Here is a 24454-nt window from a genome sequence, read left to right on the forward strand (position 1 = left end):
ATAAGATGTTTTAAAAGGAGTCCCTGTTAACAACTCATCCATAATTTTGACTCAGGGATGCTGCTGATAGAATTCTACTAGCTTCCCTGTCCACCCCAGTGACCTAGATCCCAAATTTCACATTAATGACCCAAGAACCTTAAAGACTTTCTGAGCTAAAAGATTCTTCGAAGTCATCTAGCCAAATCTTTATCTTACAGATGAAAAACAACAGGCTAGGTGAAGAAAAGTGAGCGCCCAGGTCACAAAGCCAGTTAGCAGTGAAGCTACAGCAGCTGGGACTGCTGGCACCCAGGGACACGTAAGTTACACTGAGGACACTTCTCAGATTTGTGTGTGACTCTACTAGCCTCATCAGGATAAGGAGAAAATAAGGAGGAATCAGGATATGATAAGCAAAAAATCCAGTCTAACCAAGCATATCTCAGGTCCAAAACAAAAACTTTTCCTTAGAGCAAGAGAATATAATTCTAATGAGAAAACTGTAGCAAAAGAAATCTTTTTAGGATATGGACACATACATATATATATATTCATGCACACGTGTATGTGCATATAATATAGAGATTACCACACATACTATATTAAGAAGATGCTTATTTTTAAAAAAATACCTGACACTAGGTATATAATAAATTCCCAGTGCTAGCAATGGCATCAAAATGGATTGCTAGCGGAAGCCTATCTTGACACAACATTTTTTAAGTTATCCATCAATGTCTGCACAAAAGAAAATACACATATTCTTTGAACCAGCAATTCCTCTTCCAGGAACCTGGAACTATTGATAGAAATAGAATTATACAAATATATGAATAACGGTGTTTATTAAACCATTGTTTCTAGCAGCAATAAAAGGAAAAGGAAAATATTCAGGTGGTATATCATTAGGGTTATGGCTGAATATACTGCGATACAAACAAATTATGGAATTTTATGCAACTCTTACAAAATGAGTTATCACAGAGCTGACGGAATGTCCATCATGATTAGTTAGGAAGCCAAATTGTGGTGCAATGTAATTATTTGAAACAATTTCTTATACAAACACCACCATCTCTAAAACACTATTATGTGTGCACATGTGAAGGCCTGGGAACCGTGGGTGTCTAAAGGAGGAGGCAGTGATGGATGCAAGGGGAAAAGATGATGAATGCTTTCTTCACACATCTTTGTTTTCATTGATTACAACGCATGCATATTACTTTTTAAATAATTAAGCCAAAAATCCTAAAAATAAGGACAGAAGGAACCCACAAATAGTCCTCCAGGTTCTGTTTTGGCCTGCCTTCTTCCCTAGTAGACCCCATGACAGCAGGAATACTCTGAATTCAGGGAAAAAATGAAATCAACGCAGCAATGAGAAACTTGAAGCTGTCTCTCTAAGCCCTGGGCTTCCATGACTATCCTCTGGTCAAGTTACTTTCTCCACTAAAGTGTTCTAGTCCTGGTCCAGGAGGTGCCCTGTACAGTACAGCCCAGCAGCACTCTCCCCTTAACACAGAAAGGGACCTCAGTCTCCTGTAAGGTGAGAGATGACTCAAGAAGCTTCATCTCTCCCTGCCCTTCAAAGAACCTTGTACCTATAAATAGACCATGCAGAACCCACTTTTTGGAAGCAGACCAAAGCTAACTTTGGCAGGCAGGCCTCTGGGGTACCTGAGCCAGCCACTCGGAAAGTTGGCCTTACCCCCATGGGCTTCTTAATGCAGTCCTGACTCTAAGTTCCTGAATGAAAAGTGACAGAACCATGAACATAAAGGCCCTGGCTGTGACAGTGATGACCACTAGGCTTTGACAATGATAAAACTGCACTACCTGAAGCGCAAACTGTGCAAACCCTTTGGGGCTAGTGCTCCAAAGAGAGCTGCCACCATCAACTTCTAAAACTCCAAGAGCCCGTTGTTCACATTAATACATACAACATTGTTTGTAGGGAGACAGCCCCCTCATCCACTGCAAATTCTGTCCTTCAGCCATGACTCAGGAACCAGGAAGGAGAAGGAAAGAGAGGCTGACTTACCAAGCCAACTTCTGTTTAAGTACACAGACACAAACACGGGGGGCACCGTGAAGAAATCCACTACAGAGTTCACTTCCAGCCAGAACCACAATTTATCGTTGGCTGCAATAAACTGGGGGAAAGAAGAAATAAGAAAGAGAAAAAACATGAGAAGCATGGTGCCAGCATCCAACGTACACTCTTTTGTCAAAGGGTAAGTTTTGAGTTTTCATAGGGGTAAGTTTTGAATTTTCATAGGGCCACCACGCCCGGCTAATTTTTGTATTTTTAGTAAAGATGGGATTTCACCATGTTGGCCAGGCTGGTCTCGAGCTCCTGACATCAGGTGATCCACTCGCCTCAGCCTCCCAAAGTGCTGGGATTACAGGCATGAGTCACCGCACTCGGCCTATTTCTATTTAATTTTTAAGGTCTGGAGGGAGACGTTATGTCCTTCTCATATCTACACAAAGCACATGCTTTTATGATTGGACACACACGTTTTCTAGTGCCCCATAGAGAGCCCTATATAGACTAACTATATGCTATGCTAGTCTTAGAGAAAGATCAGGCAGTGTATTTTTCTGTGGTTCCCAACAGCTTCATAGGGAAGATTGGGTGATTTTACTTGTATTAGACTCACTCATGTAAATATAACTATAAATAAAGCACATATGTACGCATTCACACACACACACACACACACACAATTCTATCCATCTACTCTCCTCACCCTCCTTTCATTCATACTCACAACTGCTCTCTCAGGGCTCAGCTAAGTGAACACTGCTAAACATAATTTTAAGAGCTGAAGAGGTTTATTTCTATTTACTTTTGTTTTGTTTTATTTTTTTGAGATGGACTCTTACTCTGTTGCCCAGGCTGGAGTGCAGTGGCGTGATTTCAGCTCACTGCAACCTCTGCCTCCCAGGTTCAAGCAATTCTCCTGTCTCAGCCTCCTGAGTAGCTGGGATTACAGACGCCTGCCGCCACGCCTGGCTAACTTTTGTATTTTTAGTAGAGATGGGATTTCACCAGGTTGGTCAGGCTGGTCTTGAACTCCTGACCTCAGGTGATTCACCCGCCTCAGCCTCCCAAAGCTGGGATTACAGGCGTGAGCCACCACACCCAGCCTATTTCTATTTAATTTTTAAGGGAACAGGGCATTATGTGAATAGAGAGATGAGAAACAATCCACCAGTGGATACATCATCATTTTTCTTCAATCCCTATTTCTCCCCCTTGAAACAAAACTGATGTGAATTCCAGAAAATGCTTAGCTAAGGAGAGGGCTCTCTCCCAGACTGAAAATCAGAATGCAGGTGTGCTGTTTCTCCTGGAAATATCTTGACTGCGAGAGCAGAGGCTGAGGGAGATGATCCCTGGGTCCCAGACTGAAACACCCCATTGTGATACTGAACAATGTTGCACAAACTTACCCGCAAGCCAAAGTAGAGAAGGAAGAACACGTTGAAAGCCATGTCGATCTGTAATGTGAAATCTTTGTAGAAATTCTGGCAGGATTCTATTGGGCTATTAGACAGGAAGAAGAAAAAGCAAGAGGTAAATGACAGGTAGTATCATCCTGTCTCCCACGATGCTGAGAAGTGGTAGTGCTTAGGGTAGACGATGAAATGAATATTCATAAAAGAAAACATTTGGTCTTTCTGCCTCCTGGGATCATCAAGCAAGCATTGCCAAGGGGTCTTTCCATTCAACCATTCAGGAACTACTGTTCTTTTATTTATTGTTTTCGAAATTATTATATATCTATCATTTTTTATCATCATTCAGCAGTTGAACTAAGAATCTAAAGAGGATCATGCAGATACCCTGGAGGAAGGACAAGCAGGAGAGGCCTCCAAATTCCTTAATTTCATATTAACCCTTAAAGAACTTCTTTCTTTCTTTGAGAGGACACATACCAAAGCTAAAACACAGTTCCTCATGCCCTCCAACGCATTGGCAGTGGGGCCTGTTTTCAATTAAACACAGTGGTTGTGTTTTGGACCTTTTAAAAACCATTAGTTGATTAATAAATTCAGGACCCAGGAGCATCTCAAGAAAGCTAGAGAGGAGAGGATCCTGGGTGAGGTTCTGGCTAGATTAAGCACAGACTTTCTGTGCAGGACTCGGATCTGGGGAAAGAAGCATTGTCCGACCAGTCAAATTCAGACCATTAAACCAAAAGGTTGAAGCAGTACTCTAAGGGTTAATTTTTTTTTTTTTCTGGCATGCATGCTAATTGACTTGGTGTGTGTGTCGAGCAGCCAATGCAAACCCCTAGCACACTCTACTTCAAGAGTCGCCAGTTCAAAAGGGTACTACTATACAAACTGGTACAAGACTTCTGTGTGCTTTCCTGTGTCAAACTGATCAGAGGATCAGTGTGTGGAAAGTCCCAAGGTTTGGGCTGGGTGGGAAGTAGGAAAGCCTCATAAACACTCAAAGCTGTGAATGGAAATTCATATAGTATTCTGTGATCAGTAGGTAAATAGTAACACCCAGGCCAGGAACGTGAAGGTGAAGTGAGGTGAGGGAAAGGAGACAGAATACCAAGAGAAGCAAAACACTTTAGCTAAAGGGAAGCGACAGACCTCCTCCCTCCAGGAGAGGGCCAGCTTGAGAAATGGAAGATGAACGATTTCCTAGTAGTGCCACTTTGGAAATCACTGTGTGCAATACCAGTTAGTATAGTTGCACTTCTGTAAGGACAATGCTTGGCTGTTCAACAGGCAGGAACCTGTGCAGTAGAGGAACTCGGGGCCCACTTAGAGGCAGGGTAAGTTAGTCTGTGGGAATCTCCGATCATGTTCCATGCACTGGATTTATCCATTCTTCATCTCTGCTACAAGTCAAACATGCCCTATGTCATCTCCCAAATCACGTGGAAAAATCTCCAGACAAGCATTAAGAGTAACCTTTATTTGCATTCACAAACTAGGTGGACTGAACAAAAAACAACACTGAAAAACAGTTCAAAAAAAAACAAAAAACAAAAAAAAAAACGACAATTGCCAGGTTTTCACTAAGGTAGGGAATTGGGTAGAAAGACAGCATGGAATTTGGTTAGTCCAATGCTGAAAGGAGACACAAGCAAGGAAGCCAAACATCACAGCCTGCCATGGCTCTAGGCCTGCTCTCCTACACAGGTACTAATTTCAATGAAAAAAGGAAAATCCAGGCTACAGTGAATCGGTGATACTTCTGCAATTCTCAGGCCATGGGGGTGCTTGTTTTTGTTTCAAAAACAAGACCCAAAGGTCCATGGGTGTCAGAGTTCCCAGCCACTCTAGTTGCAGTGAAAAATGTACAGGAACTAGGTTGACCAGAAATCCTATAGACTCCAGGGTTGAAGAGACAATGCATCTCTGCAGGATACGTTACTAAAGAGTAAATGGTGTGTGTGTGTGTGTGTGTCAGAGAATAAGCAAGCAAGGATGGGGAGATCTGTAGGTAACTACTGTACCCAGGTGCTCACTTGTGCCAGCGGGGACTCACATAGCTGTGCATTATAAACTCATAGTCATCAAGATTGATGTATACGCAGTCAAGGGGAGAGAAAAAAGGGCTCGGTTTCCAAGACTATCATGGAAAACTGACTATTGTTTCACCAAGGCCAAAACCTTACAGTTGCCCTCACAGTCGTTATTGGTGGAGTTACTGGTGGCATATTTGGGGCCGTCGTGAGTTCCCTAGCTCCTATTAATCCCGTGGCCTCTGTGGTTAATTTGGTGGTAACCTAGAAATACAGCTAATTGGAAAAGTATTTGCTAGGCTGTGGTAGAAAATGGAATAGTTGGGGGAGAAATGTGAGCTGAATGCCACAGAGGATACTTGGATTCAACATAAATGGAAACAGGTATTGAGAAGAGCATAAGGAATTGGCTGCAGTGACTTCTCCACTGTTTCTTACCTTCCTGGTCCTTTCTGTCATCCCTCCTCATAATGCTTATGTTCAATGGCCACAGTGAGAGGGCTTGAAGCTAGAGGACATGGGTGTTGAAAAACGCACCTTAACAACACCCCTGGTTTACAGGAAACCATGTTGAAGCCATACAAGACCTTTTCCTTTTCGCTAATCCTTTCAAAAAATTTAGAACCGATTTCATCATGTTTCATTATCATTCCTTGCGTACTAGACTTGGAGCTGAAATACTAAAGGAAGTAAATGATGCCGCTGGCGCGGGTGGCTCTTCCTCTGGCTGGAGCTGGCAGGTAATATGAGCACACCTCAATAATATGAGGGGGCAGGGGGCAGGCAGAGAAGCAGGAAACTCTGGGACAAAAGACCCATATAGGATGAGTGATCGGGCAATGTACTTTCTATCCCTTTTAGCTATTTCCTGCTTGCCACTACAGCCCCAGGAGAAATGTCCTGCCTGATTTTTTTCAAGTGGCAACAGAACTGTTTATCAGATCCCCTCTGAGATAAGTCCTCTGAGTGCCTGTAGTTTACGGACTCGCACAATCAGAGACCACAGAGTGGAGCTTCCAAATCCCCATTATTTCATTCCCCAAATGGAAACAACCCATGGAGAAGTTCAATGATCCTTTAAAAAAAGAATACATATTTCAACAACAAAAGAGTTGGCCATACCAACCAGGATTTATTTTCCTCCCAAAGAGACTTCATCTTAATGATTAATGCACATTATAGGATGGAGAATGAAATACAAACACCTCTCCCTTCTTGTGTAAAGTAGGAGGAGTTTCCTTGTCTAGATACACAGAAACTTCAAAAGCTAGCAAAGAAATTGTGCTTTAAAGAAAAAAAAACTACAAAGGAAAGTGACTCTGGATCACACACAGACTTAGATTTCCAGTCTGATGAGGCATATCCACCTCAGAAGGATTCACATGGGCATATGTTGCCAACAGGAAAAAAAAAAAGTGGAGTTTTACGAACTGAAATAACACTAGTTCTGCCTCTGGTAGTAGAAAACTGACTTACCCTAAATTGCTACGGGTTAACTAACTTAACTTATATCCTCTTAATAATTAGAGGATATAAGATACTTGGTAAGTGGCAGTCTATTCATTTCTAGGCTCCCATAATCCATGAAACAAGTGTGATGCTAAAACCGCAGGCAAATTTAGCATGTTGACCACGACTCCATGACTGAGCACCTTCAAAAGAGCCTCAGTAAAGAGTTGATTCTTATGGAGTAAATGTTCAGTTGTAGGGTAGAGGTTGAAATACAAACTCCTATTTCCTCTTGGCCATCAAGTAAGTACATCCTCAGCATTTAGATGCCTCTACAGAGGAAAATGAGACTCACCCAAAGCGGGAAATGTTTCTCTTTCCTCATCTACTTAGTAATAGAATTTTCAAAAAGACTCTTGAGCAGGAAGATCCAAGAGACCTTCCCGAAGACTGACTTAAGAACTTATCTTTTCAGAGCACAAGGCAAGTGAGGGCTACCCAGGTTTTTTTTCAGAGGGCAGGAGCTCTAAGCACAAAATCTCACTGCTAGCAGTGGTTCCTCTGGGCATCTTCCTCATCTCCAAGAGGGAAGGATCACCCCCTCCTCACAGCCTCTAAACTTCCCTGGGTTTCCTGCAGTCTGTTTTCCCACCTCCCTGAGTCTGGCTGCCAAACCCTGTGAAGCTACTTCTCCAGGGTAGTGGTTCTCAAACTTTGGCATGCAGTTGGAGGGCTTGTTAAAATCTTGCTGGGCTCCATCCCGTTTCTGATTTAGTAGGTTTGGGGTGGGGGCCCTAGATTTTGCATTTCTTACAGTTTCCCAGATAATGGGGATGCTGCTCATCTGGGAACACCGCTTTGAGACCTGCCACTCCCAAAAAACCTTTCTTGCAACTACACACTAATTTTAGGTGTTGCTGCTCGAGAGGCTTCCCATTCAGACCTGAACAGAGATGATTCAGTGTTTGAGCCAGCCCCCAGATAACCAGCTGCCTACCACTTAGCTAATTGCTGGGATCAAGGGGTTGAACAGACATTTTCTGTTTCAGATGCGAACAAGGGGGTGAAAAAATTAAAAAGATACAGGGAAGCAATTGCAATGCCACTGTGCAAGCTTCACCAGTGGACGTTCCAATTAACAATCAGAGAGTATCTGCTGAGCACATTTTAGATTAAGATTAAAAGGAAAAATGATGAAGTACAGATGGGGAGGGGTTACAGAAACCATCATTTACAAGGGATAAAGAAATGGTAAGTAGCTTAAGAATGACAACAACAATAACACACACCCAAGATGATTTACTAGGGACGGGACTGGCTGAGGAACAAGATATCATTTTGTGAAATAATTTCCAACGTTCAAATTCTCCTCACTCTTGTGGCTAGTCCCTTTTTAAATTGAATGGGGCCCTCTCAATTCCCACCAGGATTATGGACAGGCAGAGTTCAGGCCCACAGCACCACAGACATGAGTCAATGCAATAAGCCTAATGATTCTAGACTCTTTTCCTAGTCTCACCTCTGCAATGTTGCCAAATTAATTTAATTAAAAATGTCATTCATCCACCATCACGGTCCCTGCCTGTTTCATATAGTAACTCTAAGCCTGGCTAGGAAGAATTTCTAAAACCTAAACTCATCCTACATCTCTTACTTTATTTTCTACTATGTTTCAGTCCAAACCCTTGCCTTCATTATTTCATGAATGTGACCCATGTATTCCCTAATTTTAAATCTATGCCTTCTCTGTGGCCTCTTCAACTGCTGATTACTCTTTGTGTTCAAACCTTGGGCAGTCTTCGAGGCCAACCTCAAGGCTTGATTCAGCAAACTACTTGTGCCCTCATTGACCTCTCCCATCTCTGAATTCCCATGCTACTGGGAGGAAAAAAATTCTAAACTGCCTCATTATGTTCATATTCAATTATTCTTCAATTCAATGTAATAATACCTGACAATTGTATAAAATTTACATATGCTATTGCATTTGGTCCTCACAAAATGGCAGAATAAAGTAGATATTGTACTATAATCCCCATTTTACAGACAGAGAAGCAGAGGCTCAGACATCCAACCAAGACCCTGCAGCTATGTGGTAGAGTTAGGATAGAGACCCACTAGCCTTGTGCCATACCACTTCCTCTCCAGATGGAGTGCAGCCTTCTTGGAGAGGAAGAGGAAGCATAAGACATAGTGTCTGCTATCTACAGAGCCTCGCCTGGGGCTCATGCAAAAATGATGGGGGTTGACTGATTCATAAATCCTTCATAGAGGAGGACAAACTGCCCTAGAAAATAACTGATGTGTCTGTTGGGTGGTCTAGGAAAATGCAGAGGAAGCAGATGTATTCAACCTGTACCTAACCCTAACCCTGCTCTGTAGAGACTGTCATGTGGGACACTAATAATCCCCAGAAGTCCTCTCTGGGACCCCGTGTGGGGTGGTGGTATCAGGAAGACTGATCCCATCGGCTGAGGGGAAGTTCTTCTGCTTATAGAGGAATAACTCCTAGTTATCCAACTGATTAAAGATGAATGACCCTTCAAGTGGCCCAATTTTCCCTCACCCTCTCCTATTCTAGGAGAACAAGGATGAAGATAATGAAAGCTGATAATACTTAGATACTCTGAAGACTCTTAATTATGAACTAGATGATTAATAAGCTTTGCATCCCATTTGATCCAATCAAAATAAATAAAAAAGATGACATCATATGGATATGGATTTTTATGGAATCTATCTATAACCAAGAGAGTAGGTCTAAGTGATTTGAAGCTTTCCTGGCTACCTCTGGATATCCTGGATAAACTGCCTACACTGGAATAAAAGCATCTAGCCAGCCAGAATATTATGAGACAGACTAATTTTCAAAGGAGGCAAGTCTTTGCAATGTACTTCAAATTAGAAACTGATATTATTATTCATAAAATTTAAGATCACAGAAAAATATTTTGTGAGCTAATAACAATAATGGATTTAGTGTGAATGACATGATATGAATTTATCATTGAGAAAGCAATAATATTTATATAGAACATTTTCTCCTGAACTTGGGACAACACCCCAAGACTGCCCTGAACCTGACAGGATCCAAGCTGAAAGCTTTGTATTCTTTTGGTTTTCTTCATGCTGCCATTTTACTTATCTTATCAGAGCTGTGTACCTAAGAGTTTATCTTTCTAATATTGATTCTTCTCATGTTTACACTGGACGGGGCATGTGTGTTCAATAAGTTGTGTAGTTTTTAGTTTTACCAAACAGAATAAAGCCCTTCACTTTATCCCAGACATCATGGAGTAGTTATCTTCTAAGATGTGGTCACCTTTGATGGGTCAGTTTGTGGTCAATCATCCATCAATAGTAATGATGATAACATCAAAATGGGCCCCCCTTTTTTAATCTTAAAACATTTTTCTTAGACCTTGAAATGGCTCTAATGTAAATAGAAAACAGTTTTTGTTACTCTGCAGTACTGATCGATTATGATCCCATGCCAGCTGGTTGTTTAACTGGCTTTACTGGGAAGTCATCAGTTATGGGTTTGTATCAACAGGACTATTAATCCTTTTGATGGCAGCAGGCTTCTAATTATAGCTCTGCTCAGTTGAAGAGATGTGATCCAATAGCCACAAATATATGTATTCCATGTTGAAATGAATTGGAGCATACCGGAAAGTAGTATAAAAACCCTCACAACTCTTTAGCATCCATATACACTCTGTATTCTTGAGCTTTGAGTAATATGGAGACTCCTGAAACAATGATAGCAGTTGACTTCAGAGCAGTTGTAAGGCTCAGGATGTCTACCTGAATAATTATTCCTAAGAGTAAAACATTCTTCTAGGAGACAAAGAAAATGACATAGATTGCTAACAGAGAGAATGCAATATGTCAATTCTTTATAAATTTCTCAATAAAACACACACAGATCATTTGCTTTCAAGAAACTCAGGTGGCGAGAACCCTCTTGTTTGTTATGAAGTTCTTTTAAGTTTTATCTAACAAGACTTCAATATTATATCTGAACTAAGAGTCTCCTTTCCCATCTTCATTCCGTATTTGTTATCCACGATAGACCTAGATAGGTATAGCAAAAGCAAAATACGGGCATTAAAAGTTGACCTCAAAAGTGGTTGGCAGCTAGGTAGTTTTAGAATTCAATGGAAGAGTTAAAGTTCCAGCCCTATCACCTCCTAGCTATAGGATCTTAAGCAAATAATTTGACCTCTTCAAGTCTTTGTTTTCTCTTCTGTAAACTGGGGATACGGTTACGAATTCCCAACGTTGTTCTAAGAATGAATCAGATGACTCGGCACTCAAAAGTGATAGTAATTTCCAAAACTAAGGTAATAATAATAGTGATAATAGTAACTGTTTGTAGAAAATGCCCCCAAAAGGCAATCATTCAACTGAACAAAAACTGATAGGATCAATTGTTTCTATTTTTTTCATTTGTATCTGCTTTACTGCCTCTTTATCTGGTGTTGCACTGTAATCCAAATGCCCAACAGGCTGTGCATTGGGCTACTGTAAGATTTCACAAATGCCTAGTATAATTCTATAGAGTATTAAAGAAGAAAAAGTGAAAATTATATTTCCATGAAGGCAGCCACACAGTCTCATAAATGCTAAATAATTAGCCAAGATTTCTTGACAGAGAAAGCCATAAGTCACTTTAATGAGTGGCCACAGGAGTTTGTTATTCTCCTTTTTTCCTAGTTTTTTTTTAGAGATGACAGCTTTCCTTGCCTGGTTGGCTTAGCACGGATCTACATAAGAGGCAGAGATCTGAACCAGTCATATGTCTTATAAATATCTCTTGTAAGTTTTCTTCTCTAAGAGCACGTACTTTTTCACTGTTACACTCTTGGAATGATGTCCAAGACAACCTACCCACTAATGCTTGTTTTCTCCAGCTTATCTGCAGACTACAATTATTTCAATCACAGTTGTTACCAGAGTAGAATTAGTGTTCACATTTGCCAGCAACTTCTATGTAATAAATCAGAGCTAAGCTACTACATAAAACAGAGTCTTTCCAAACAAGTATTGCTTGATTTTAGTTTTCACTAAACTGTCTTAGGAATCATGACTGACCAATTCTACTCACTCGTTCCACTCCCTCCACTGATTCTAGCCATCCCTTTTTTTTAGGAAACCCTTATTTATCTAGAAAAGGAATGGGATGGAGTAGGTGATTCAAATAGCACTAAATGCATATGCACTTATGCACATATACCAGAAGACAGAGTGAAAGTTCTTCGAGGGCAGGGTCAATGAGCCATGTATAGGTATGGAGTGGTTCATGTGGGTGGGAACCCACACAACGTGTACACACAAACATCCCCAGCCTCCCAGCACAAATATATGCTCTCCATCCAACCCCAACCCCACTTTGGGACCACTCACAAAACAGGACAGCCTAGATGAGGTGATTAGAAATGGGGGAAAGGAAAGAGAAGAGAAGTCCCAGGTCTGAATGGAGAGCTGAGAATCTAGACACAAATGCTGGCATGGGGAATGGAACCTCTGACCCCTGGATCCATACTCCTCTCACATCTACAGGAATTTAGTCCTAGGGAAACAAGAATAGACTATTCATGTAACCACTACATTCTGCTTCCTATGCCTTTTTTTCTGGATATTAAAATTGCCACCTATGTGCTAGGAGGCTGATAAACAATAATCTATAACCAGGGATAGCCAACAACCCCTAGCCATTGGGGAGCAACAGCCTGGAGCTCACATTTCTGAAAGAGAGGGCATCCTAGAGAAAGTAGCTCAGGGTACAGTTTCAAGGCACTTCATATCAAGGCTTCCCAAATAAGAAGCCCTCATATTCATACAGGGGATGGCAGAGGCTCCTAAGAGAAAAGAAGAGCTCTCTATTTGCCAAAGGCTGGCCAATCAGGGCACGGTTGGGCAGGTAGGCTGGTACTCCCATAGCATAACAGACTGTCAAATCACTGTGGGACTTCTTTGGGCTGTTACTAGATGCAGACTTCAAAATTCTGTCTGAGCCTTCTCCAGATGTTTGCCTTGGACTCTTTGGGCCTCCCCTGGTCATCTCACCAGTCCCCTATTTAACTTATGCCTTATACTCCCTTTTCTTGCCCTCCTACCTGGCTTTGACATAGTCCTGTCATACCTGGATGGCATGACCCTGGCAATGGCACCTTGCTATGGGTCTACCTGTAAGGATTTGGAGTACAGAAGCTAAAACTATTGAATCGACAGCTAGAACCAGCCTGTTCTGAGTTCCGGACTGACAGTTGCAGATAATGAGATGCCTGAGACGTATCTCTTTCTTATTCTGAACCTTAGTATTTCAGCCAGTAGCCTAAGAGGTCTATTACAGTTCCAACTCTTGTACCTCTTGGCATATCTGCACTCAAGCAGAATGGCACACAAGCCCCTCAGCAGGGCACTCAAGGTCTACACTAACAAAGAGTACCAATGCTGAAGACTTGCTGATCCTGAATGTAGGAAGCCTGAGAACATCTGGAAAAAAAATAATTATGTTTAAAAAACAGTTGTTCCATTTATCTGCTGCTTCACTTTGACGAACAGAAAACAATGTCACATAACATAGATAGTCACCACAAGGACACCAGCTTGTTTAAAGTTACACATGAATTTATATGTGATGCTGAAGGATAATTATAATGGCTTATATCTATTTCTAACATCTTGAAGTTTTGTTGTTGTTGTTGTTGTTATTGTTGTTGTTGCTGAGGATTTTTTTTAAGAACACACAGAGAAAGACCTGGTAGAAGTCTTTCTGACATCTGGCATAGAAGACAATTATACCTTTATTGCACAAGGAAATAAAATAGCTGTGTCTTAGCTCCGTCTTTGGCTGACAGCTAAGGCCTGGAAGTTTTGTAAGTTTTCCTATTTAGGAGTTCTGTTGAGAGCCTAGCAGCCTCACGGCCAAAACGGAGTGTCTGAGATGCTGCTGATTAGAAGTCATGGGTCTGCTGAGTACAAGGCTAGAGTCACTCCTTAGGAATGTCATAAAGGACCTGGGCAGTAGAAACCAACACCACCATGGAAAATCAGACAGGATGAGTTACCTTTAAAACAAACTGTCATCATTAATAGGGAAAATGGCAATGACTTATTAACCCCTATGATTATACAATCATATCTTCAAGTATGCACACTTTTCATTTCCTTCTTGACAACTTCATGAAAGTAATGTCTCATCTCCTGGAACATTTCTTTTCCTTTTATTTTCTTTCCTTCTTGCTTCTAATTAACATTGAAAATCATTTATTTATCAAAATTAGGTTTCCCCTGCCCATGTTTCAGAAATAATAAATAGCTGGCTGAGTGTGGTGACTCAAGCCTGTAATCCCAGCACTTTGGGAGGCCGAGGCAGGTGGATCACTTGAAGTCAGGAGTTCGAGACCAGCCTGGCCAACATGGTGAAACCCCATCTCCACTGAAAATATAAAAATTAGCTGGGAGTGGTGGTGAACACCTATAGACCCAGCTACTCGGGAGGCTGAGGCAGGAGAATGGTTTGAACTCAGGTGGTAGAAGTTGCAGTGAGCCAAGATCATACCACTGCACTCCAGCCTGGGCAACGGAGTGAGACTGTCTCAAAAAAAGAAAAATAATAATAAATAGCTATTTCCACCATATCAATGACATCCACTAGATTTTTGGGTATAAATTTGGAAAGAAATATGATGAATTACCTGCTCAGTGGGGTGAAGTGTCTTTCTCCTTGCTTCCTCCTGCAGGCCCTTCTTTTAATTTTATTGTCCTATCTTTGAACTTCTCTAGAGATGTTATTCCTATCATTATAAAAACATCTCTGTGAGAGGCCTAGGATGGCCCCAGGAAGCCGATTTCTTAGGATTTTCTCTTCTGTCTCCGTGAATGGATCTCTGTATCCCCACTTTCTGTTGGGCTTCAGAAATCCTTTCATTTTATGAGGAATCACTGTGTTTTTCTGGGAAAGAGGAATGGGTCTCTGTACTGAAGAATCTCACAAAAGAGAATCAGATGTTTCCTTCGCCAAGCCCCCAGATGAAAGCGTTCATAAAGTGAGAATATGCCAACGTGCTGGGCAGGATCGCCTGCCTGCACAGGTCTGTACTGTAATTACATTTAAGCTCCTTTCAAAAAGCGAAATGCTCCCATTCAAAGGATCTTTTTACTGGTTACCAAAAGAACATGTTATGAAATTCTAAGCAAAGTCCATTTCAATATAATACATGGGATATGGTTAATAGAATAGGAGGAAAAAGGACTGTGGGAAGAGCTTCAATCTACTAAGCCCCCAGATTGTAGAAGACCAGATTTCATGAAGAAAACCTAAAAATAAGATAAGAAGCATTCGGCTTTGTTTCATTCTGACTGCTTAGTGCCTAGTCTCGGGCTAAGGGATGCTGACACGCTAGTATCATCAAGAATTCTCTAGGAATTGTTATTCCTACCCTAGGATTATCACAGCTTAGAATGCCTCGCCTTTCATTTTTCTCAGCTTACAACCAAGGCATGTCTAAAATGCAAAGTATCTATTTGAAATGACAAAAAAAGAAATCCAGTGAGAAAACAGATCCTGACAGTTGTGTTTTATAAAAGTCCATTCTGAGAATACAAGAAAGAAGTATACAAGTTTAAAAAAAATAAGGAAAAGAAAGCAGTTTTAAAGTAAGTCATTAGACAGCCCTAAGGCAAAAAAAAAATATTTCAAGGAGAGAAAATGATCACAATTTACTAATCAATGATGTTGAATGCAGTGCCAACATGCTTTAACAAATGCGATATTTCTTCCTAGTAGTACCATTTTATTTCTTTTAAAGTTGAATTAATAGTTTTACTAAACACTATGAAAACGATCAATAATTGCATTTCCTGAGGCATTTAGCCCAAGAAGTGCTTTTAAAAGGTATATCTTTTTATTTAGATATTTGTTAGATCTAAGCAAAATCAAATCAGGTAACATTATTCAGAAAGACATGAAAGGGTATCATCATCCTGGTCACTTGGTGCACACCTGGGTGGAGTCAGGAACATGTAGGACTGATGATCAGGTAGGTTGTTACTTGGAAAACTGGTCCTAGCTTCTAATTATTTGTCATTAGTCTTTGCTCAGCATAAACCTAAAAACGGGAGATTTATTTCTCTCTTTTCCAATGTCCTAGTCTTGAATTTTCAAGGGACATGGTGGCCTTTGTGATATCACAGCAAACTGAGGGCCCACAGGGATGATCCAGGAGAAGCCTCAGGCCCAGTGCTTCAGTGTATTGGAATGCTCGCTGCTTTAATTCATGCATGCGTCCAGTGCTCACCACATTCAGGGCCATCGGGGAAAGCACGTCAACATGCTTGGGCAGTGCAGGAAAAGAATCTGGTTAACCTGGAGGCGACAACCGAAAGGGGGAGGTTGCATCATGCAAATGAAAACCACAGCTTGGCCTTAGCTGCCATGCAGAAAGGACCTACATCAAAGAGTCTGCAGTGCGGCTCCTGGGTAAGAGTCGATATGAGAGAGGTGAGTTACTTCAGCAATGAGAGACACAGGCAGAAAAATGTTCAAACCACTCTAAACAGAACACTGTACAGAGCGCTGGCATTACACGCGAGAAGAGGCAGCTTTGGGGACGAGGAGGGGCGAGACAGAGGGAAGGTGAGGACAGAACTGGCCGTTACTCAGTGAAATGGCTTCCCTGGCCATCCTTTCATATGCATGTATTTTTATAATGTATTTCACTTCAACAAATAACCTCATGAGAGTTTTTAACATCAACCATAATTGTTAAGATGTTGTGAAAATTCAGGAGAAACAAGGCATCAGTTACATAAAGATACACACCATGGTTTCCTGTAGTTACAGTTCATTATAGAAGCAGAGCTGAAGCTGGTCAGATAAATAAGAGACAGATAAGTGCCAACATCCTTAACACTTTGGTTACAGAGCTCATGATGACTCTCAAGGCGTAATGTAGTGTTGAAGGAACCCAACAGTCGTGAAATCTCGGGTGGTGCAAGGGTAGGGACTCTATGCATCTATACCCCTGAAAGCCATTTATAACCCTGAAGTTAACCACACTCTTAAGTGAAGCCAACTTTTCTTCATCTCAGCACGAATGACAGGTGAACAGTGAGCTCACCTCATACATATTGACCATTTAGCAGAACCCTAGTTATGAGCAAGACTCTCAAAGGTATTTCTTATCAAAAGCAATTCATCAGCAAAAAGCATATATATGTGATATATATATATATATTTCTTAACATTTCTCTTAAAGGAGTAATAATACTGTTTTAAATTCAGCAGAGATTCATCAAGCTTCACTCTAATGTCAAGGCTACACTGGATATCTAAAAACTAGTTTCCTGTAAACTCCCTGCTTAATATAAGGCTTGTTATCATTTTTCTTGCCTCTTCTGCCTTTTATGATCTCTGGTACATTGAACACAACTCAAAAAATGGTACGGTCTAGTCCTAACTCACAATTCCTGCCTCCTAGTTCTGACAGGGGAAGAGCAAGCCCCGTGCTTATGAATTACTCCTTCTAAAATGTTCTCCAGGAGTTCAGCCTTCTGATTCCCTGCGTGTCTGATGGAAGCCTTGATAGGGAACTTAGGTCCAGTGTGAATGAGCAGTGCACTGCCTCACCTTCCACACTCAGTGAGACCTTAACACACCCACTGAAACTTGAGCACCACCCAGAACATGGGAGTGAATGCAGGTAGAAGCAAAACACAGGATTCCTCCCGACACTACCTTCCTCATTCCTTGAGATGCAGCTGTTTCCACTTGATCACAATTTATTCTCTCTTATAGATTAAAAACTCAGAGGCTTAGTTGAATGACATCTTTTCAAAGGATTATCTTTTTGAACAAAAACATAATAGTCTGTACATTCATTCAACAAATGTCTCTGAGATTTTTTCTTTGGTGACAGGCACTATGCTGGTTTTGGAGACATATAATTCAATAAGACATGATTCTTGCTCTGGAGTAGTTTTCCATTTAGCAGAGAAGTCTACCCAGATTTTAATTTCTGGCAGCAGATATGCAAGAGCAGCTTGTTTAAAAATTCTACTGATTACATTGTATGACCTTGGATAAGATATTTAATCGTGCTGTGCCTCAGTGTCCTCATTTATAAAATGCAAATAATACCTACCTCCTGAGGTTGTTGAGAGAAATAAATGAGTTAGTAAACGTGAACTGCTTTGTTAGTGGCCAGCACATGATGGATGCTATGTCAGTGGTAGCTATTATGATCAGTAGTACTCAAATATAAGTAAGAAGCAAAGGACTCTGGAAGCAGAAGATCGCCTCTGCCTAACTTTTGCAGTAGGCCTTGAGTGAGGATTAGAAACTCATCAGGGTGAGAAGGCAGGGGAAGGGATGGAAGCAGACAGCTAAGCTTGGGCAGAGAGACAGAAGCATAGAGAACACAGTGCATTCTGGGAGTGGAAGGACACCTCATATAGAGCCTAAGTAGATTGTAAGGTTGGCAAGAAACAAGGCCAGACAGGAGATGGTGAAGCATCTGTGTGCCCTGGAAGCATGTCTGCTCTTTATCCTATAGGAAATAGGGAGCTGATAGAAGTTTATTTATTTTTTATTTTTATTAAATCTAGTTTTTGAGACAGAGTCTCACTCTGTCACCCAGGCTGGAGTGCAGTGGTGCGATCTTGGCTCTCTGCAACCTCTGCCTCCCAGGTTCAAGCGATTCTCCTGCCTCAGCCTCCCAAGTAGCTGGGACTACAGGCGCCTGCCACCATGGCTGGCTAATTTTTGTATTTTTGGTAGAGATGGGGTTTCACCATGTTGGCTAGGCTAGTCTCGAACTCCTGACCTCAGGTGATCCGCCTGTCTTGGCCTCCCAAAGTGCTGGGATTACAAGTGTGAGCCACCACGCCCAGCCTGATAGAAATTTAAATGCTGGAGAGTGGTACCATTATCTTGTCTTGTAGCAAGTTAATTCTGGGGACAATATAGAGTAGGAATTGGAAGCAGAAGGTTGTGAAGACAGAGGTCAATTAGTCAAATTAAATCCCCACAGAAAAAAGTAACCTATGCACATACTAAGATGAGCATCATTGTTGCCATATAATTACAGTATCTTAATATCCTGGGAAATACCCCTTCTTCAGGGCCTGCTGCTGTCAGAGTTCTTTAGGGAGAGGGGATTACGCCCACAGTATCACTGAAGCAATTTCCTAAACCACATGGTTCTCTCTCCTACCACGGCCCCCATGTCTATTGCAGGAATCTGTGTCATGAAGAAATGACAGCACATGTCTCTTAATCTTCTGGAAAAAAAAAAAAACCCACCCTAGTAAGAAGCTGTTCTTTCTGCTATTTGGAGAGCAGTCTCTAAATTATAGTTAGAATCGACATAAAATGAACATATTTCAGTACCTCAAATAGGGGTACCTGGACATAGTAGACACATGCCAACAATTATAGACAAATTACAGATAACAGATTATAGACAAATTGTATACATGTGATCACACCCAGGCACATAGAAAAATTACAGTGAACACTTCTGCTGCATCCACTATTAATTACCTAAAGAACTTGGTTAGTCATACCGTCAAGCCATCAACTTAACTGCCTTTTAAGTGTCCATCCAACCCTGTGCACAGTTAGGATTTCATGAGCATGTTGGACTGGTTTTCTCTCACAGAATCCTGACCTTTAGATTTAGATGTCCTTAGTTTCCAGAGGGCTGCCTGAAAGTATGAATTCTGGGGTGTGCAGGGGGTGGGGGGTGAGGCTTTCTTTTGGCAGGAGTTGACAAGAGGAAAGATGCCATTTTCAGGTAACGTGCTTTCTCTTTAAAAAGTGACCAAGTGTGTTTGATACTCACTTAGCTCAATTTTAACCGTGGTGGGAGCTCTGCACCCTATGTTGGTAAATCAGAAACAGGAAAGTTCTGTCTGTGTGCTGCTGTGACCATGCGGTCATATTTGTTTGGTGGATTTCCATTTGTTCCAAGTCCATTCTAGTTTGGAGTTTCCATGAAGCCAGGCCAAGTGTATAAATGCTAACACAGGGAAAAAGAACCCTCTATACATGGACTTACGGAGAAGACAATACACACTGAACTTGGAAAAGGAGCACAGGCTGAGATTCCCTAAAGTGGCAGCCACCTTGCTGCTCAGCAGACACTCAGGGAGGTGCTCCAGGCAGCATTTGCTCAGCAGGAAGGCATGCTGGGGAAGGACCTCATTTCAAAGGAGAGTAGAACAGGCCTAAGTGCTGGGATTACAGGCGTGAGGCACCACACCCAGCCTGAAATTAGTATTATTTTAAAGTTCACGCATGTGACCTTATAAAATTGTTGGTGATTATTTTTAAGTTATTTCTTTTTCTTTTTAAAATTTGGTTTCTCACAAGAAAATTTCATTGTGCTGATGGAAGAGTTCTGTATACTGACTGGAGAGGTAATAAAACAAATTTATGTGGGATAAAATGTCTTGGATCTATACAGCAAAAAAAAAAAAAAAGTGCTTGTAAAAACTGGCAAAACATCTGTACTTGAGTTTACAGCAGTACGCCAATATCAATTTCCTGGTTTTGATAACATACCATGCATGCCTATGTAGCATATAGCACTATCATGGGGAAAGCTTGGAAAGGATACAGAAACTCTGTCCTGTTTTTGCAACTTCTTGTGAATCTTAAACTATTTCAAAATGAAGTTCTAATTTTAAAAAACAGTTATTCTCCTGTTTGGTTTTACTGTAGCCAGACATCAGGCTAGTGGTCTATTTCTGGTGATATGCGCCTCTAAATGTCTACAGACTGATTTGTTTAACAAACATTTACTCAGCACCTGTTATAGGTATAATACTGTGTTCAATTCCAAAAGATATAAAAGAGGGATAAGAAACCACAGTGATACAAATCAACATTAACTATCTTAGTTCCTTTCTCAAAGGAGTGCTAATTGAGGCAAAGACATCATTTACCTACTGCACAAATTCTCAGAGACAATCCCCCAAGATAATCAGCTGTCAATAAATGTAGGTCGTTAATGTAATAAGCAAGCTTCTAGAATTAACCCACAGTAATCTCTTCAGGTAAGCAGATATCAGGTAACAAGCTGTGCTGAATAATGCAACTGATGTGATAATGACTCTCTTCCTTCACGTACAGTTGTGCAGGCTAAGCCATCCTTTTCCTTAGTTTTTCAGTCCCTGTTTTGTCCTTCCCAGAACTCAGTGCTCACCACACTGAGGAGCCAGCAAGTGATACCTGCTTAATGAAGGTGCAGGGTGACACTAAGAGCTACTTAGATTTTAAGAAACAACTGAAAAGGCTTCAAGAATGAATGTCTAATTGGTGGAATTTTAGGTACTTTGCAAGTTAGAAGAGATGTTTTGGAGTATAGGAGTATTTACAGCACCCTCAAACTCACCCAAGGATGGCCATCTACCACACTCTCTACTAAAATAAGTTGTCATGGGCAATTATATTGGAAGTAAAGTCAAGGCCAAATGAGGCAATAAGGATGGATCCTTAGAATGCCAAAGACTTTGCAAGGAACATATCAACAGTTTTTATCATTCTGAGAAGCTGCCTCTAACAGGAACAAAAAGAAAACAGAGAAATGTGCAAAGAATAAAATCTCCTGGAATTGAAGCCTCAGCAAATGAATATCCAGGAAGAGCCAATTCAATCCTTCCTGAAATAGAAGATGTGTCACTGCTGTTAACCTGACACCGTTATTACCTGCAAGTGGCTTGGGCTTTTAAGAAGTCTGGAAGTACCATCTTTTTCTTGCTGTTTAAAGGATAAACAACTAGAACAGCTCAATCTGGGAACAAATGAATTTTTCAAAGCATTCCCCAAAGAACTGGGAAACTCCTGCTATGAAGAAGGGTCCTATCCTAATCACAACAATTTTTAAAGAAGTTTTGTAACAGTGGAAGACAGAAGACTCCCAGAAATATTTGACATCTGTAAGAAAGAACAGCAGCTAAGAATGGACGGGCTGCTGCATTCACTCCTCTGTTTCACACCCATGCTATTCCCTTGCAAGCTCTTACTCATCCACCTTTGAACACTCAACTCAGTGGCTGCCTCCTCCAGAAAGCCTCCCCTGATCCTCCTCCCACCCAGAGGTAACTGAACCTTTTTCTAGGCTTTTCTTCCTGGGTGCTTCTGTTGTGGCGCTCATCACTCATGAAGTGGTAATTTATTTGTTTGTGTATCTGTCTCCCTTCCCTGCTAGACTGTGAGCTCCTGAAGGGAGAGCCTTGGTGTTTTGTGTCTGGGTTCCCATCATCATGGTACCCGCAAAATAGGCCCTCAATACATGTTTAAGGAGGAGGAGAAAAATAAATGAATTGAGGGAGAAAATAGACAAACCTGGAGGAAACTGATTATAATTCAACAGTACCAAGATACTAGGGAAGTCCCATCTCCCAACATGGTTTCAAATGGCCCCATAATCCCATACCAATTCAGAACTTAAATTAGGCTGGGCGTGATGGCTCACACCTGTAATCCCAGCACTTTGGGAGGCTGAGGCGGGCAGATCACTTGAAGTCAGGAATCCGAGGCCAGTCTGGCCAACATAGTGAAACCTCATCTCTACTAGAATACAAAAATTAGCTGGGCATGGTGGCGGGTTCCTATAATCCCAGCTACTTGGGAGACTGAGTCAGGAGAATCACTTGAATCCATGAGGTGGAAGTTGCAGCAAGCCAAGATCACATCACTGCATTCCAGCCTGGGGGACACAGTGAGACTCCCTCTCAGGAAAAAAAAAAAAAAGAAAGAAAAAAGAACTTAAATTATATGACAATTACATCAGTTACAATATTACTACAATCCCTAGAGGATGAGGTGCATTCAAAGGACTGATTTGTGTACTCTTCCCGTGTTCCAGGGGAGTTTCAGGTTATCTCACCTCATGTGTGCAAGAAGAAGAATGGGAATGACCTTGGAGGTAACAAGATTCACCACTCAGCAAAGCCATTTGACCTCACTAGCCATGAGAGGTCCAAGACCTGAGAAGGCTATGGGATAATTAAAATTCCACAGGAGAGTCTCCCCGAGGGCACTCCATTTCTGTGTCATTAGGCATCACAAAATCTAAATGCCTAAAACTAAAAAAAGTCATTCCTCTGAAACTAATGAGTATGCACTTTTCTCCTTCTATGAGGGTTATCTTCTATAACTGGGAAACCAAGATTGAAATGAAGTTGCCCCTGTATACATTATAAAATTAATCAGGGAAGAAGAAAGGGGAAAAAATAAATTAATAAACCAAGCTTGAAGCACATTCAGCATTAAGCATGAGGTCAACTCATTCTCTGACCTGCTTCCTTGACATGGTTTGGTGCCTATTGTCCTAGAATCATGTAGACTCTGTGATAAGATGATAGTTCCCCTTAAGTGCTCTATAGATAACAACTTGAACATTAAGAAATGTTAAGCTTTCCCCGTGAGGTAGTCTTTCAGGTCCTGCATACCAGTGAAACTACTACATCAGCTGATCTGAATGAAAGACCCCACGGGTGACCCCAGGAAGGTCTGAGGAACACCACAAGAAGCTGACTCACCAAAGAACACAATTTCCACATTCTGATGATTTAATCCCCCTTCCCCTGATCAGTCAACAACCCCAATTTTCCAGCCCATCATGCTCCATGATGTTCTTAAAAACCACAGCCCAGAACTCCTCAGAAAGATGAATTTGAGGCTCTCCTCCCATCTCCTCCCTTGGTGCCCTGAGATAGTTAAACCCTTCTCTGCTGCAAACCTGCTGTCTCGGGGTAATGGGTCTGTTACTATGCAGTGGGCACACAAACTTATTGGTTCTATATCAGAAATAATACACAGAGGTGACTGAAGCCCCAGTTCGTTCTTCTCTCTTTGCTTCAAATGATATATTTTTTTGTGCTCTAGCTCAGGAAGCTGGACCCAAACTTGACACGAAGCATACTAGGAGCAAAGCTAAAAATCTAGAGATGTGTGCATATCAAATAGGAGGAAGTCAGCTCAGGTTTCTCTTGCTGATTCATTTCTCCAGGAAGTCAACCCAAGGAATCAAGTGTTCAAGCAACAATGGAAAAAGATGAATTAAAATCTCCACATAAGAATACATAGATGAAGAGGAGTGTGGGTGAGGATTTTAACCCAAAGGGTCTCCTTGGAGAGTAACTTATCTTACTGGATATAAGTCAACATGCTCTAATTTTTCCAGTAAGGCTGAATATATTTAAACCTTCAAAAAATATAGTAATTTTTAATGCAGTCTTAGATTGATGAAGGTGGTTCTTATAGTTTTTACTCCATGCTGCATATATGATGAAGATTCCATTAGGAAGTCCATCTGAACCAAGTATTTAAATCACTTAACATTAACTTTCCTTTGAATTTGTCCTCTCATATCAGCCTAGATTTTGATAACCTGCTCCTTCTAGTCATCACTCTCCCTAAATATAAAACCATTTTTTAAAAAATCAGGACGACTTTTTAAAAGTCTATGAAATTGTAAAAATTTGTAGAGTTATCACTAGCTTCT

At 41.2% G+C, this 24454-nt stretch overlaps 1 protein-coding gene across 43 annotated transcripts in view; it reads right to left on the reverse strand.

Annotated features, from left to right (window-relative positions):
- KCNMA1 (potassium calcium-activated channel subfamily M alpha 1) overlaps window positions 1–24454 on the reverse strand; it is a 767331-nt gene that overhangs the window by 310980 nt on the left and 431897 nt on the right. For 31 of the 43 annotated variants that reach the window (XM_063607449.1, XM_063607448.1, XM_063607447.1 and 28 more), the window contains 2 exons: window positions 3442–3535; window positions 2024–2135 (listed from right to left, as the gene is read on the reverse strand). In XM_063607449.1, the coding sequence (XP_063463519.1) occupies window positions 2024–2135; window positions 3442–3535 (206 nt within the window). Of the gene's footprint in view, window positions 1–2023; window positions 2136–3441; window positions 3536–16391; window positions 16416–24454 lie in introns of all 43 variants that reach the window. The other 12 variants (XM_063607446.1, XM_063607444.1, XM_055093042.2 and 9 more) reach the window with 1 other exon arrangement.

Source organism: Pan paniscus, chromosome 8 (assembly GCF_029289425.2).
Source record: "Pan paniscus chromosome 8, NHGRI_mPanPan1-v2.0_pri, whole genome shotgun sequence".
Classification (NCBI taxonomy): domain Eukaryota; kingdom Metazoa; phylum Chordata; class Mammalia; order Primates; family Hominidae; genus Pan; species Pan paniscus.